Source organism: Monodon monoceros, unplaced genomic scaffold (genome assembly GCF_005190385.1).
Source record: "Monodon monoceros isolate NGI ecotype Baffin Bay Population unplaced genomic scaffold, NGI_Narwhal_1 Super_Scaffold_1, whole genome shotgun sequence".
Lineage (NCBI taxonomy): Eukaryota > Metazoa > Chordata > Mammalia > Artiodactyla > Monodontidae > Monodon > Monodon monoceros.
The window spans coordinates 12,060,801-12,076,342 of record NW_021703765.1 but is presented as its reverse complement, the minus strand read 5'-3'; the positions used below and the strand labels follow the sequence as shown (position 1 = coordinate 12,076,342).

Here is a 15,542-nt window from a genome sequence, read left to right as displayed (position 1 = left end):
GAATATCTTTTCTGTTCTTCTTGACAGGGAAATAGGATTTACCGGCGGGCAGGAGTAAGGAGGGCATGGCGTCAAGGCGCTCAGGAGCGCAGGGCCCACCATGTGTCCAGGGCCACGACTAGGGCTGTGTTCGACCCCACAGTCTTCCAGGGTCATGAGCTGCTTTTCGGCCACCATGTTTTCAAATTCATCCACATGAACCTTAGTATATCCCCGTTTCTTGGAGATGTGGATCTTATGGTGGCCAGGGAACTTGAACTTGGCCCTGTGGAGGGCCTCAATCACATGCTCCTTGTTCTGCAGCTTGGTGCGGACGCACATTATGACTTGGCCAACGTGGACCCTGGCCCCTGTGCCCTCGGGCTTTCCAAAGGCCCCGTGCATACTTGTCTGGAGCGTAGACTGGGGACAGCATGCTAGTCATGAATGTCGACTGGAAAGGGCTGTCTTCAAGGTACCTTAGGGTAACCTGTACAGGCAACAGGCTGCACACACTACCGAGGAGGCTGTTTGCAGCTACTGCACACTGGGCGCCCATGGGGAAAAGAGCACAGTCGGCTGAATTGGCTGCAAATGCTGTCCTTTTTTCTTCTCTCTTTCTCTTCTTAAAGCCTCTTCTGTTATTTCATAGAGTTCCAGAGGAGACAAATTCCTGTGATCAGCTGTCAAGCTGACTGCAATTCTTACTTAAAAACTTTTACTTTAATTTTTGGAAATTAAAGTATTTAAAGATATAAACAAAGAAAAAAATAAGTATCCATATTTCTATCATGCAGATTTAGCCACTGTTAATTTCTTGATGTATCTGTCTTCATTCCTAATTTTCTTCTCTTTTAAAAGAAATAAAAATTGCAGGGTAACAGGGAGAGAGGCAAAAACTATACATGCTCATTGTAAAGTATTCGGACTTAGAAAAAATACAAAGACTCATTCACTCAAATATTTATTGAGCACCCATCAGGCACCAATACTGTTCCAGACACTGAAGGTACAGGCGACAATAAAAGACAATAAAATCCCAGCTTTCATGGAATATACATGTTAGGAGGAAAAATTACAAATAAGAAAAGTAGTAAATTATATAGTACGTTGGACGATGATAAGTGCTACAGAGAAAAATAAAGCAGGGATTGGGGTATAAGGAGAGTCAGGACGAATTGTCATTTTAAGTAGGATGACCAGGGAAGGTCTCAGTGGAATCTGAAAATAAAGGACCTGAAAGAGGTGAAGAAAGGAAAAAAATCAAGCCAAATCTCACTACCCATAAATAACATAATAAACGTAAGGTGAAAGTAATTCCAGATATCTTTCTATGTATATGTACAGATATCTGGATGAATGGTTATGATGAATGTACAGAAAGATACAGCTGGGAGAAATATACTGTTATAAAAAATGAATTCACACTATAAAAGATTTCTTTTCAATCATCAATAATCTGTTTATTAAGCACCTATTTTTGTTTCCAGAGACATACATATCTACATACATATATCTGTATCACCCAGATGTGGGTTTGGGGTTGCATTAAATCTAGAATCAATTTGGTTAGAAATGATATATATATATATTTTAAAAATTACTTATTTATTTATGGCCTGCAGGACCATAGTTCCCCAACCAGGGACTGAACCCAGATCCCTGGCAGTGGAAACACGGAGTCTTAACCACTGGACTACCAGGGAAGTCCCAGAAATGATATTTTTCTAAGTCTTCCAACTCATGAATGGGTCCCACCACTCCATTTATTCAGGTCTTCTTTAGTTTCTTGTGGTAATGTTTCATAATTTTCTATGCTGAGGTCTTACACATCTTTCAGATTTATTTGAAGGTATCTGATGCTTTCTGATGTTACTGCAATCAGGATTGTTTTTTTCATCAGTACTGTTTTAATTTCAATTTCTAATTATTGCTAGAATATAAAAATACAATTATTTTTATGTATTAGCCTGTATCCTGTAATCTTCTTAAATTCAGATTCTTTTTTTAAGTTTATTAATTTGGATTTTCTACATACACAATCATGTCACCTGAGAATAACAACTTTGTTTCTTCCTTTTTAACACTGGCTAGAATCTCCTGCACAAAACTGAAAAGGAGTGGTGACAGCAGGCACCTTTGTCTTCTTCCTGATCTCTGGGGAGTTAAAGTTTTCAATAATTCACAATTAAGTATGATGTTTGTTAGAATTTTTTTGTTTCTTTAGTGGATGCTCTTTATTAAATTCAGAAGCTCTCTTCAATTCCTAGTTTGAGTTAAAAAAAAAATCACAAACGGGTGCTGGATTTTATTAAATGCTTTTTATGACTCTATGAAGATAACTTTTCCCCTTTATTCCTGTAAATGTGGTAAATATTAATTTTTCAATTCTAAGCTACAGTCCTTGCTTTGCGTTGCAGCATGTAAACGGAAACTTGCTGGTTTCTGTGGCGTAAATCACTTCCACCATGGCAGGTTTCAAGCTGCCAATGAGGTGACTGAAGAGGTGGGCAGCAATGTGTAAAAATGGTTCTTGTGAGCCAGTATGAGCCAGCTCTGGCACACCTCTGATTTCAGTTCCCAGTGACGAAAATGTACAACTTCACTAGACCAGCAGGAACAAAGCAACTTCAAATTACCTATTTTATTAAAAGCCTCAGAGACAATCTAGGAAGTAGATAAAATATGGATATAACTCCCTTAGTTTTTTCAAGTCTTTATTAAGTACCTAATAAACAGTGTCTAGAACTATGCTAATGCAAAGGAAAACATAACTATTTGAAGAGCTTACAATCTGAACGATCTAAACAAAATTAACAGAGTGTGCTTGACACTTGGAGAAAAATCTTAAGATAGTGACAACTCGGTGCTAAAGAAATCCAAAGGTTGGATGGGGTAGTCTAGGAATTCTTCCTGGAAGAGGTTAGATGGGTCGTGAGCTAGGTCTTAATGGAAATCACGGGATTTGGACTAGCAGAGGAAAGAAGAAAGGAGGCAGGAGAGCACCCGGTACCTGTGGGAGCTCACAAAGCTGGGCGACATTCCCAGCACTGTGCTGGGAAGGTGTGCCTCCATTTTCCACCTGTGCAGCTGCAAGTGGCTAAATGATACTTCACATTAGTAATCAAATACACTCATTCTGTCTTTCTGCATGTTGATGACAGTAAACTCAAAAACCAATTTTCTACTGAAATACTTTTATAATTAAGGTCCCTATAGAGTTTTCAGACTGAGACCAAAAAATGTTCTTAAACATCCAGGGAATAGCTAGCTCATAGAGTTGCTCAAGTAGGGTTTACTTGGTGGCTCAGAAAACATCTACCCAAAATCAGAATGGCCAAGGTCCAGACAGAGCCCGAACATTGTTTCCTCTTGAGTATTTATCTGCCCATAAAGAACACATGGAAATGACCTATGCTCTACCATTCTAAAATAAGTCTAAAATTATTAGATTCTAGAAAGAGTTTTAAAAGCAGAAATGTGGAAAATGGAGCTATGGCTAGAAGTGACATGGATACTGAGGCACGGTTCTCAGAGCACGTGTAAGAACTGAGTGATGAAGTATCCACTCATCATCAACACTGGACTTACTACTTGGCCAATTTAAGTAAAATACTTCCTCAAAACAAACTTTGGATTCACAAAAACATCTGGATTTCAGCTATTAGTTATAATAATATAGTTATGTTAATTATCCTAATGATATGATTAATAGCAATACTGTATGATTCTGAGGTGGATGAAGTAAAATGTCTCGTAAGACATCTGCAAAGAACTCGGTGTTGGTGTGCCAAGTTAATTCCCAACTCTCACACAGTAGTTACTGAAAAATAGAATTTTCATGCATACATCCTTAATTAATAATTTTTAATGATTTCTTTGTATCTAATCAATTTAGATAATATTTTCTCCTATACGGAAGATCCCAAAATAAAGAAGCACACACAGAATATAGCCAATAGTAGGTTGTATCAATTTACTTCACGTAAGAACAGCATATTTCAGGCCTACGGCTTCCATTTAATATCAACGAAAACAATCTGTACAGAAAACCCAAAGGCAACCATATAGCACAATATGTAAAATGTGCAAATATACTTTAAAATGCAAGTTATCCTATAGCATTTTCAAGGCAGAACTTTATAGTAAATTAAGGAATTTACCTCATTCTAGCTGACTTAATAACCCTTTGCATGTAGAGCCAATGCAAATGTACAAGGCACAACTTAGTGTTGGTGCTCAAGTATATAACACACACCCTCAGATTATTTATTTGAAGATATTAAAATAATACAATATCATGTTTGTATTTTATTATTTAAGGAGACATCAGCTCATTTCTAAAGCTTCATGAAACATTACACTGATAACATACGTGTGGCCAGGACGAGCTGTTCCCTGAACTTAAAAGGTAAAAGACAAGACTCTAGCTAACCTATATTAAAAAAAATTTATATATATGTACACACACACCGCCCCCATCACACACAAGAAACTTCCCATAATCCAAAGGGAGGCTGTTCCTTTTAGCAAAGGTTCCCATTACAGTATTTCATGGCAGAATTATTTAAAAGGTACACATTTATTAACCACCTGTTTTGGTCAATCTTGCTACAAAAAGACACTGAAATAGACAATTTTCTTCTTTAAGATACAGACAATGCCTAATTTAGAGAGTCTTTCTCTTGAGATTGCACAGTAAAAGGTATTACTTAGTTAAATATAAAAAAGCTTGCTGCTTTTATAGAAATTATTTAAATCTACATGGAGAAAAAAGCCAACCTATCAAAAAACCAGTAAAAGCCTTGGCTAGAACACAATTCAAAACCTTTCAAACCCAATCAGTGCTCTTTGCTGTTTTACTGCCCATCCCTGAGAGTAAATCATTTTTAATTTTTTTAATAAAGTAAATAAATTTTATATTGAAAAGAATGATGCTTAAGTTTTTTTTCAAAATATGAAATAAGCCCCACTTCATTTTAGTTAAAAAAAAAATGAATGCTCTTTGCAAAGACCACTATTTATAACAATTTAAAATATTTGTATCTCAATCAATTTTAATCTTCTTTTTACTAGGTAATTTCTATGTTTTTGCTATTTATGTCACTCATTTGCTTATAACCCATTATTTTATAATTTTTGTTAACAGGAGGATTTAATTGGTAATGGAGCAAAAGTACATATAAAACTTAAATGAATGCTGAAGTGAGATCTCTATTTTCCTGCAGTAAAAGAGTTTTACTGGAAATAATCTGACTGCCATCCAAGAAAGGCAAAAATACCTATGAAAGAGAGAACACACATGGTAAACGTCTTCCTTGTTGTCTTTGGTCTAGCCTTCTTGGCCAAAATCTTCTGTAAACTTCTTTAATTTCAACAAGTCATGCTCATTGACTGTGGGCTTTGTGCTAGATAGTGACCGTAACATATCCGACTGTCAGGAAAAAGAAGGGGGGAAGTATTAGGAATAGATTTAATGGAATAAAAAACATTTCATTATCAACATTCCTAACTTTTGCCTAAGGTTAAATCTGAAAATCTGCATCATGCCATAAACTACTGACAATAAACTCTCTTGTTTTCCTGAAGGACATCTTTGACCAAGTTATTCCTTTGCTTATAAACTTTCAGTTGCTTGCCTTGTCACGATCACAACTTTCAAAGGCTCCTCAGCACCCTAAGGAAGTACAGTCCTCTTAGCCAGATGATCAAGGCCTCCAGAATTAAGTCCCCGATCGCTTTTCTGGCCGTATCTGTTTATTCTTAAACAAGAGAGCAGTTGTCCAAGTGCAACTCAAAAGGAATACAGTCATTCACTTATACTTATGTGAAACAGAATAATACCATTTAATCAGAATCAACTAATCAAAAATTTTAACTGTTAGTTAAAATTACAATCAAAATGGTAAGAAAATATACAAATATCAAGGATTCATTAAGAAATTAACTTCTAGGCCATGTCTCCTGTAAAACAGTATGGAAAACAGTCAAAAGAACCAAAACTTTAAAAAATAAACCAAGGATTGCAACAAAAAAGGATTTCTGAATAATTTCTCAGATAAGCATTGTGGTTGATTAACACATAAATATATCTATGTTTACAGATATATTTCTCTCTATATATGCATACAAACTTATATACATATATGTACATATTTGTCTATATATCTAGGTCTACACATCATGTGAAAGTTTCCCCTTTGAAAGTTACTGCTAATTTTGACATATAGATTTGAAAATCTATAACTAAAGCAGAAGATTTTTAAAAATGACTGTTTATCAATAAGAAAACATAAACATAATAAATGTACCTTTTCAATCACAGTAAGTTCACTAAAATTAATATGGCTTACAAAATAATAAAGTCTTATGAATTATTTTATTTCTTCCAATAGAAACTACAGCAATGTAATTTTTACGAATATTTTAATTCCTCTAATATAAACAGAAATGTAATTTTTTATAATAAAAATTTTGTTTTCAGAACTTTTTAAAAGAGTAGTGCATTATTTAAACTTTCTATGAAGCTCTGAGAAGTAAAACAGGAAAATACTATTATGAATACTATGATTCACGCATTAGCGTTTATGGATATTTTACAAAATCTGAGATTCAGGGGAAAAAATTTTAACCAATCCCACCATTTTGGTGATAATATCCCAGCTATAAGACCTATAATGTCAGAAACCTGTATGTTTTTAAAAATAGCTTATTCACTTAAAATTTCCTCGAAGCCCAAGAAAACATTTTAAAGATAATTATTTTTTATATTTTACATTCAACTAATCTTTAAAACTTTTTAAGCAGTTAGTATTAACCTTTCTGAACTAATTTTACAAAACTGAAAATTTTATCTGACAAATTATAAAATATAATTTTTTTCTGGCTGCACGGTGCAGCATGTGAGAGGTTTAGTTCCCCAACCAGGACTCGAACCCGTGCCCCCTTCACTGGAAGCATGGAGTCTTAACCTTAACCACTGGACTGCCAGGGAAGTCCCCATAAAATATAACGTTTTAAAATTTTTCTTAAAAGCAAACAAAATGTCAAACCATGCAAACAATTGGCTCCAAAAGTTTATCCCCAGGGACATCCATCCACGTCATCTCAATGGCACCAGGATCACCTGGAGAACAGGGCGTTAGCAGATCATCTACTATGTCGTTAGGATCAGCTTGTGAAGGTCCGCAAACCTGGAATAAACAGTACAACAACAGAACAAATTAAATAAACATTAAGATTTAGACCAGGGCTTCCCTGGTGGCGCAGTGGTTGAGAGTCTGCCTGCTGATGCAGGGGACACGGGTTCGTGCCCCGGTCCTGAAAGATCCCGCATGCCGCGGAGTGGCTGGGCCTGTGAGCCATGGCCGCTGAGCCTGCGCATCTGGAGCCTGTGCTCCGCAATGGGAGAGGCCACGGCAGTGAGAGGCCCGCGTACCGCAAAAAAAAAAAAAAAAAAAAAAGATTTAGACCATTATCAGGAAATCTGAAAATGTACTATTATTTTATGTTTTGTTAAAATGCTTACTTCTGAAAATAAACAGAAGCGTATACAACAAAAAGTGCAATTAGCTCTGGGTGATGGGATAGATTTTGCTTGATTTTAATTTTTTTCTTGGATGATTTTCTATATTTGAAATTTCCTACAATAAATTACTTAGATGATCATAGGGAGAAAATAAGTTGAAATAAAGAAACAATTACCTGTAGCTAAAATTTTCTTTTTTTTTCCTAATGATTATTAGGCGGTCATAATCCTAGAGACCAAAAATAGACTTACTTAACACACTGCTATATTTAAAATAGATAACCAACAAGGACCTACTGTATAACACAGGGAACTCCGCTCAATACTCTGTAATAACCTAAATGGGAAAAGAATTCGAAAAAGAATAGATACATGTATAACAATCACTTTGCTGTACGAAACTACCACAGCAATGTTAATCAACTATACTCCAAAAAAAAAAAAAAAAAAAAAAAGACCTACTTAAAAATTCCTTTAAGTTACTCTGTTTTCCATAGCCAAGAAATTTCTGTGATCTTTGGAAGGTTTATTATTGTAAAATCACTGAATCTTTGTCTTTCCCCACAAAAACTCCTTCTTCAAATATAAGTACAAAATTAAATGCTGAATGTAATTTCAGTGCTATCTTACAATTCATAACTGATTTAAAAGAAAAAGTTTTAATAACATCCAGAAAAAGAAACTTTGTGACATAGAGTCACATATAGTATTTAGAAGGCAACACACTTGTATCAAACCAGGGACTGCTTTCATACTTAATACTTGTTTTACAATGATCAATCTTAAATACTGTCTCAGGATTGGGGCAGGGGTAGAGAAATAAATATTTTCACTTTGCTATGTGTATTTTATTGTCTGTCTTTGCTCACAACAATTTCAGTGGCAGGGATTTTTGTGTTTTTTAACTATTGTACTCTGACTTACCTCTGGGCCCAGATTAGTACTTATATATTTAATAAATAAAATACACAGGCAAACTTGTTCTTGCTAATTGAAAAATGGAGAAGATGGAGCCACAGAAAGATCTACTATAGTTGGTGATACAAACGGCCTGATGTTAAAAGAGATTTGCCTGGGACTTCCCCAGCGGTCCAGTGGTTAGGACTCGCTGCTTTCACTGCCGGGTTCAATCCCTGGTCCGGGAACTAAGATCCTGCAAGCTGTGCAGCACAGCCAAAAAACAAAAAGAGAAAGAAAGAAAGAAAGAAAAACGAAATTTGGCTGCTTCAACTCTATCCTCCTAACAAGGGCCTGGCTTTAGGGTCATACAAGCCATCCCTAGTAGTTATACAGAGAACTGAACGGAAAGTTCTGAGTATGAAAGGACTGAGTTCCTTCTAAATGGCCAAGAGAATTTAAGAAAAAACACAACGGTTGTGGCATAAACTTGATTCTGAGCTAACCATATTTCTCTCAGTAATGAAATGGCTGAAGAAGAGATGAGTAATATTTACTGGGCTATTCAGGTACCATGACAGCTGTTTTATGAATATTCCTTCATTTCATTTTCATAAGAGCATTTCAACGTAGTAATTATCATCCTTACTTAAGAGATGATAAAAACTGAGACTTAAAAAGGTAATGCAATTTGGTCAAGGAGATAAAACAAGTAAATTGTAGAGTCAGACTTCAAATTCAGGTTTTAATTCAAGCTCCTCATTTAAAAAAAAAAATTTTACTGTGGTATATAACAGACATATATGTGTATCAGAGTCATGACATATTAGTTCGTCATATACCGATGGATTAGGTTTGCTAACAGTGTTTCAGGATTTTCATATCTACGTTCATGAGCATACTGGAGACTGCTGTCCTCAGCAGGAGAGCTGGTCCAAATTACCTAGTCTACTGTTACTTAAATTGAATATCCCAAGACTACAGTCTTTTCACAAAATTCTCTCTCAAACCATATACACTCAAGTCATTCATGCAGACCAAACAGTGCATGGGAGGAGCAGGAGAGAAGAATGGTTGAGGCTTCTGAAGTACACCTTACCTAGAGAAAAACCACACCTCCAATCCTCTCTAGCTGTACCTTGGCAAACTGTTAAAAACATCCAAGTCCCAGTTTAATCATGTTAGTCTAGGACTAACCATCAACAGGTGGCTATATGTACCTTTTGTAGAGCTTCTGTGAGGACCAAATGAAATAGGAAGATGATGGAGCAAACACAGTGCTGGGCACGTGAATATTTAAACAATATTAGCTATTATTATTTTTACTTTATTGATGAGGTGTAAACGTACCAGATTCTGCTCGAGGACAGTCTAGTTACATCAGAGACAATCATAGATTTAAGTTTCTATATTTACATCAAAATAATACTTCAAAAATCACTGCATACAAAGTTTTAAAACACTTTGGGAGAGCTTATTTTCAATGAAATGGAAACATAATCTTTTATGTAAATCTACTTATTTATTATACAAAACTGAAATCTTCCTAAAATTCTTCAAAGACAAGTCAATCATGGTCTCAAAGCTTGATTTTAAAAATATATGAAAAGATGGATAAAAGTTCCTTACCTTTTTAAAATGAGTAGCTGACTGTACTTTCCTAACTGGCTGCATAAGTGCATCACGTACAATGACACTTATGTCTGCCCCTGAATAGCCTTCAGTTTTCTTCCCAAGTTCCCGGACATTTGCTTCTGTGAGACTGTTCTGAGTGGTCCCCAAGTGCAGTTTAAACATTGCTGCTCGGGCATGGGCCTCAGGCAAAGGAATATAAATTCGTTTCTCAAATCTTAAAATGAAAAAAAAAATTACATCAAGAATATTACTATATAATACTGTTTAATTTCTATTAAAAATTAGTTTTTCAAGAAGAAACAAGGTATTTAGATATTCTCATTTATACAAAGTTAAGCTGAATAAATTAAGTGGGCCCATATCCATCAGAGTTACAGACACATATTTAGGTTAATAAAGGGGAAATATCCAGAACACATTAACAAAAAACAAATAAAACCAAAATAGCCAGTTTTTCTCACATGATTTTTGAATTATTTTGGCCAGAGTGTTCACATGTCTGGAACTCATGACACGACATGTCCTACAGGATTACAATTTCCTGTAGAATGACACTCTGAACTCCTGATCAAGGGATTAATATGATTAAAAGTGTGAAATAAGAGATGACAAAAGAATTACCTAAATTCTAAGGAGTAAAATCACTCAAAATCTTATAATTTTGCTTGCCTTCTTAGAATTTCAGCATTTGGAGATAAGGAGGAAGCAATGGGGGACAATTTAAATGGGTCTGTGAAGACATTTTCTTCTCCAGGTAATTATTCTCTGTGGCAATAAGAGGAATTTTAAAAGTTTCCACCATCTCTAGAGATGGGTTTAGAATTAGGCCATTTTTCAAAAATAACCAGCACATTTCCTTTCTTGATACTGGATGGTAATCTAACATTCTGGCAAACCATCAAGTGAATGGGGTAAAAGCAGCAAAAACTGAAGTGTTCATTTTTACCATGCACAATTAAATCAATGCGATAGGGAACTGTGAAGCAGTGAAAAGCAAGGAGTCTGTATACCTTTCCTGTAGCTCAAGTTTCATATTCAGTTAAAAAATTATAGACAGAATTTTTTAAACTGAAACTATATCTTTCTTAGCATACTTTAACTTGTAGAATTGTCATTTTGCTAAAATTTTATATTTAGCAAAATGGAAAAACCTTCAATGGAAGGTTTTTCCATTGAAATATCAAACTGTATATATAAATTTCTGAAGCATCAGTGCACCTACTAAGCTTAATTAGAACTAAAGTAAGCATTAGGTAACATACTTTCAGACGTGAAAGATTCCAGTAGGTGTTAAATCTTGGATCTCTAACACAGCAGGCAAACAAACAAGTGCCTGCCTCTCTTCCCCAAGGCAGGGGTCAATAGGGTTCGAGCACATTAAAAAACATTCTGAAGTTATCAGAATGCCTCCTCAACTAGAGAGAATGGGAATTAATATTCACTTATTATATTGTAATTAGAAATAAGGTATTTACTGTATTGTCATACCTTCGCCTAATGGCAGAATCCAGAACCCAGGGTATATTTGTAGCTCCCAGAACCAAAATTCCATCGTTGTCCACACCAACCCCTGCATCAAAATAGGTAACGTTTTAAATAATTTGTCATTTCAAGTGTTCTTTGAACATCATATGTTCTCTTATGAACGTGGTACTTTAATGTTAAAATGCCTCATCTTGAGACTTTCTCTCTGAAAAAAACTGTATTTAACCACATTTCTTATTACTAGAATATGATGCAAATATTCCCTAGAATCTCCTAAACTGTGGGAAAATACTATTAATATTCTTTTCAAAATATTTCTTGAAAGATTTAATTTGAAGTTTATATATTCCTTTTATTGATATTGTTTCTGGCATGTTATAAGTGAATATATTAATCTCTTCACTATTTATACCAACGAGATGATTACACCTGGGTAAAAATTATGTATGCATGTGGATCAGAACGAGACATGGCATAAGACTTGGACTATAAGAACGGAGAAATTCTGCTTGAAATTTTTTCCATTACTATCATAATAATGATTATACAATAAAGAGAAACTATTTTAAAAAATCAGTAACACTACCTTGCATTTGAACTAGGAACTCTGTCTTAATTCTACGTGCAGCTTCACTTTCATTTTCACTTCTTGAACCACACAGAGAATCAATTTCATCAATGAAGATAATGGAAGGTTTATTCTCTCTGGCAAGTTGGAATAAGTACTTAACTTGCCTAAAAATAAATAAAGGTTTCAATTTCTAAAAAAAATAGTAAATGACACATGACAATGAAAAACCTAAAACAAAACTATATACCAATAGTATAGGAACTCTACAGATTAAAAAGTCTCATCACGTTTTGATCTCTAAAATAAGATTACTACATTTGGATAATTCATTTTATGATTTACTAAACCATACACGTATCATATATGTTGTCTTCTCCCTATGAAATAAATTCCAAACTAGGGACTAATCTAACAGAAATGAATACCACCTGTATTTATAATAGCACTTTTTTTGAATGTCTATTAATGATATAAGAAACCTATTACTTTATAGACTGAAATAGTGACTACCAGGCAAAGAAAAACTTAAAAAAAAAAAAAATCAATTTACTACTTACTTTTCACTTTCACCTAGCCACTTAGAAACAAGGTCAGACGAAGATATTGAGAAAAATGTTGAGTTGTTTGCTTCTGTTGCTACAGCTTTGGCCAAATAGGATTTTCCTGTTCCAGGTGGCCCAAATAACAGGATTCCCCTCCAAGGTGTTCTCTTGCCTAAAATTTGCATTAGAAAAATAACATGAGACTTTCAAGACTGTTGACTTCAGTTACCAGAGACATCATCCACAGTGAAGAATACCGTGAGGAGGTTTCCACTCTAAAGCTAGCCGTAGAATAAAACAACATTTAAATAAATCAATCTAAGGTAAGTATGTCCTAAGTGTACTTTGCTTTTTCTAGAGACCACTGTGTCAAAACTGTGTTTATATAGCTATAATCCTTCTAAGAGGAAGTTTATTTGCTTGCTCACTCATTCAACCACTACGTATTGAAACCATGACATGTAGGCAGAGAACTATGAATACAAGGATGTCTGCCTTCCAAGGCCTTCCAGTCTATTAAAGAGAAAAGAATTCAGTTAAAAGGTACTTCCTGATCATCTACTACGTGCACTGCTCAACATCAGAATATTGTAGGAGAAACTATACTCACAGGGGAAGGGCAGCTGGAAATATTCTTTTAAAAATATTTATGACCTTTGGAGGAGTGAAACTAACACAGTTTGGATGACTGGTGAAGTTCTGCTCAATTCCTGATTCCACAAGGAAGCACAGGTTATTTCAGGTGGCAGATTCCCATTCCAGTGCTTGGGTAATGATAAGCAGACTCTACCTTAAATACTAGTTTTGCCAAAATATAATAGCAAGTGAACAAGTAAATTCTTTGTATCTCAATTCTGCTAATGAGAAATTATAATGCTGCCTTAAATAAACCAGGCTGGGTTACAACTGGCAATAAAATATCAAATACACATTAAAAAAAACCTACTAGGTGTAAACTGTGGGTGGACACACGGTGTCTGTAAAAGAATGATATACAGATGACTGATGGCAAAACTAAATATCATGTTTATTGTTATGAAAGCCTCAACTTTTACTTGAATTCTATGTGCCTATTTTAAATGTCTGCAATTATAAATCAGTGTTCCCTTAAGTGTGGTACATATACCACTGGTGGCAATGAGATGCTTTTAGGTGGTATACAAATACTTTTCAATTAAGTAATTTTTAAAATGCATTCTATAAAAACACTAATTTTTCCATTTATAGAGATACAAAGAAGTCTTCTAAAATAAAGTTACTAAGTAAAAACAAGTGAGCAAAACAATCTATGGTATTAGAAGTCAAAAGCGTGATTACCTCTGGGGAGGAAAGAGGCAGAGAGGGATTTCTAGGTTACCAGCAGTACTTTTTTATCTGGGTGATGATTACACAGGTGTACTCTGATAATTTATGAAGCTGAATACTTATGGGTTCCTGCATGTCTTTGTATATTATGTTACAGTTTAATAAAAAGTCTGCTCTAAAAGTGAGTGATTTAAAGAAAAATATTTAAAAAATAATGGTACACATATATGGAAAAATTCATGAAGATGACACATATAGGACTCATGTTTGGGAAACACTGGTGTAAGTAACACAACATAAAATGAGTTCAACCGTATTTTTGTACCTTTATAGGATTATGATGTCAACTTTTACACTGTTAGTTTCATATTCCTGAAGTGAGGTTGTGAGTCGTACCTCGAAGCTAGGTGGACAACGGGTGGCCCACGGGTCCTTGCTCTTCATCACTGCTCTATACGACATCACTGTCTGGACCTGTTCAGTTTGAGGCCAATATCACAGATTTGCTCTCTACATAAACCAGCTTGCTTTTAAAAGGAAAAACCTCTGTTTCACTGTTAGACTGTGGGTATAGCCATATCACAAACACAGGCTATCAGTCAAAAAAAGGACAATGTGAAGGAACGGTTCAGCACAGACAAACCACCTACTGCTGGAGCTGTAACTTCAACTGTACCCAGATGGTGGGTTAGCAATATTCTCCTAGCAGTGATAAAGAGCTACTAGAGGATACGTGCTTCATATGAAACTGTTCAATAATTTTAACTCCTCTGTTTAAGAAATGGAAATACTCTTATAAGACTAGTACATGCCCACTGCAAAAAAATTCAGATCAAAGTCAAAGGAGAAAGTAAAAATCACCCATAATCTCATCTCCTAGACATACATTAACATTTTTATGTCAATCTTTCTACACCTATTTCTCAGCACACACATTTATTTAACAACGTGGAATCATACTATACATACTATGTAACTTGCTTTTTGATCTTTACAATATAGGTGGACATTCTTCTATGTCAATTATAATGTAGATCTAAATTTCTTAATGTAGATGGTATCCTATACTCTAATGAGTGCACAGTATTCTACGGTATGTTCATGATTTACCCTATGCCCTACTGTTTGACATTTAGGTTTTTTTGCAATAAATATATTACAAATATGTATATGCATATGAAATAAGTATCTGTGTAAAGGTATATCACTGCCTTACAACAGAATTAAGGTAACAACTCGTGATATAATGACAAGAATTCACAATACTTTACTTCAGTCATCAACACATTTAAAAAAAAAGTCATCAAAAGTAATTATTTAAAAGTCATCTCACCCGTAAAGAGATGAGGAAATTTGATAGGCAATATCACAGCCTCTTTCAGTGCTTCTTTGGCTCCTTCGAGACCGGCAACATCGCTCCATTTCACATTTGGTCGCTCTATAACAATGGCGCCTACAAAAAATTAGGTCATCTTTAAAGAGGACTATTCCATCACATTTAGAAGACAACAAGAAATAATGATGAAATACAGAATGCATTATAACTTTGTCTGGAAAAGTTCTATGTATTAAAAACATTTCTGAAAGTGTGTGATGAGGA

At 34.8% G+C, this 15,542-nt stretch overlaps 1 protein-coding gene and 1 non-coding gene across 3 annotated transcripts in view; both read right to left on the bottom strand.

The window, feature by feature from the left end:
* Positions 1 to 441: 441 nt before the first annotated feature.
* LOC114902471 lies at positions 442 to 573 on the bottom strand. The gene has a single exon (XR_003795508.1). It is a non-coding gene; the product is annotated as a small nucleolar RNA SNORA70 (small nucleolar RNA).
* Positions 574 to 3,932: 3,359 nt separating this feature from the next.
* The window catches only part of VPS4B (vacuolar protein sorting 4 homolog B), a 31,476-nt gene continuing 19,866 nt past the window's right edge, over positions 3,933 to 15,542 (bottom strand). For both annotated transcript variants that reach the window (XM_029228907.1, XM_029228898.1), the window contains 7 exons: positions 15,276 to 15,395; positions 12,653 to 12,809; positions 12,111 to 12,259; positions 11,528 to 11,609; positions 10,034 to 10,253; positions 7,032 to 7,172; positions 3,933 to 5,413 (listed from right to left, as the gene is read on the bottom strand). In XM_029228907.1, coding sequence (XP_029084740.1) covers positions 5,312 to 5,413; positions 7,032 to 7,172; positions 10,034 to 10,253; positions 11,528 to 11,609; positions 12,111 to 12,259; positions 12,653 to 12,809; positions 15,276 to 15,395 — 971 coding nt within the window. In that variant the 3' untranslated portion in view covers positions 3,933 to 5,311. The remainder of the gene's footprint in view (positions 5,414 to 7,031; positions 7,173 to 10,033; positions 10,254 to 11,527; positions 11,610 to 12,110; positions 12,260 to 12,652; positions 12,810 to 15,275; positions 15,396 to 15,542) is intronic.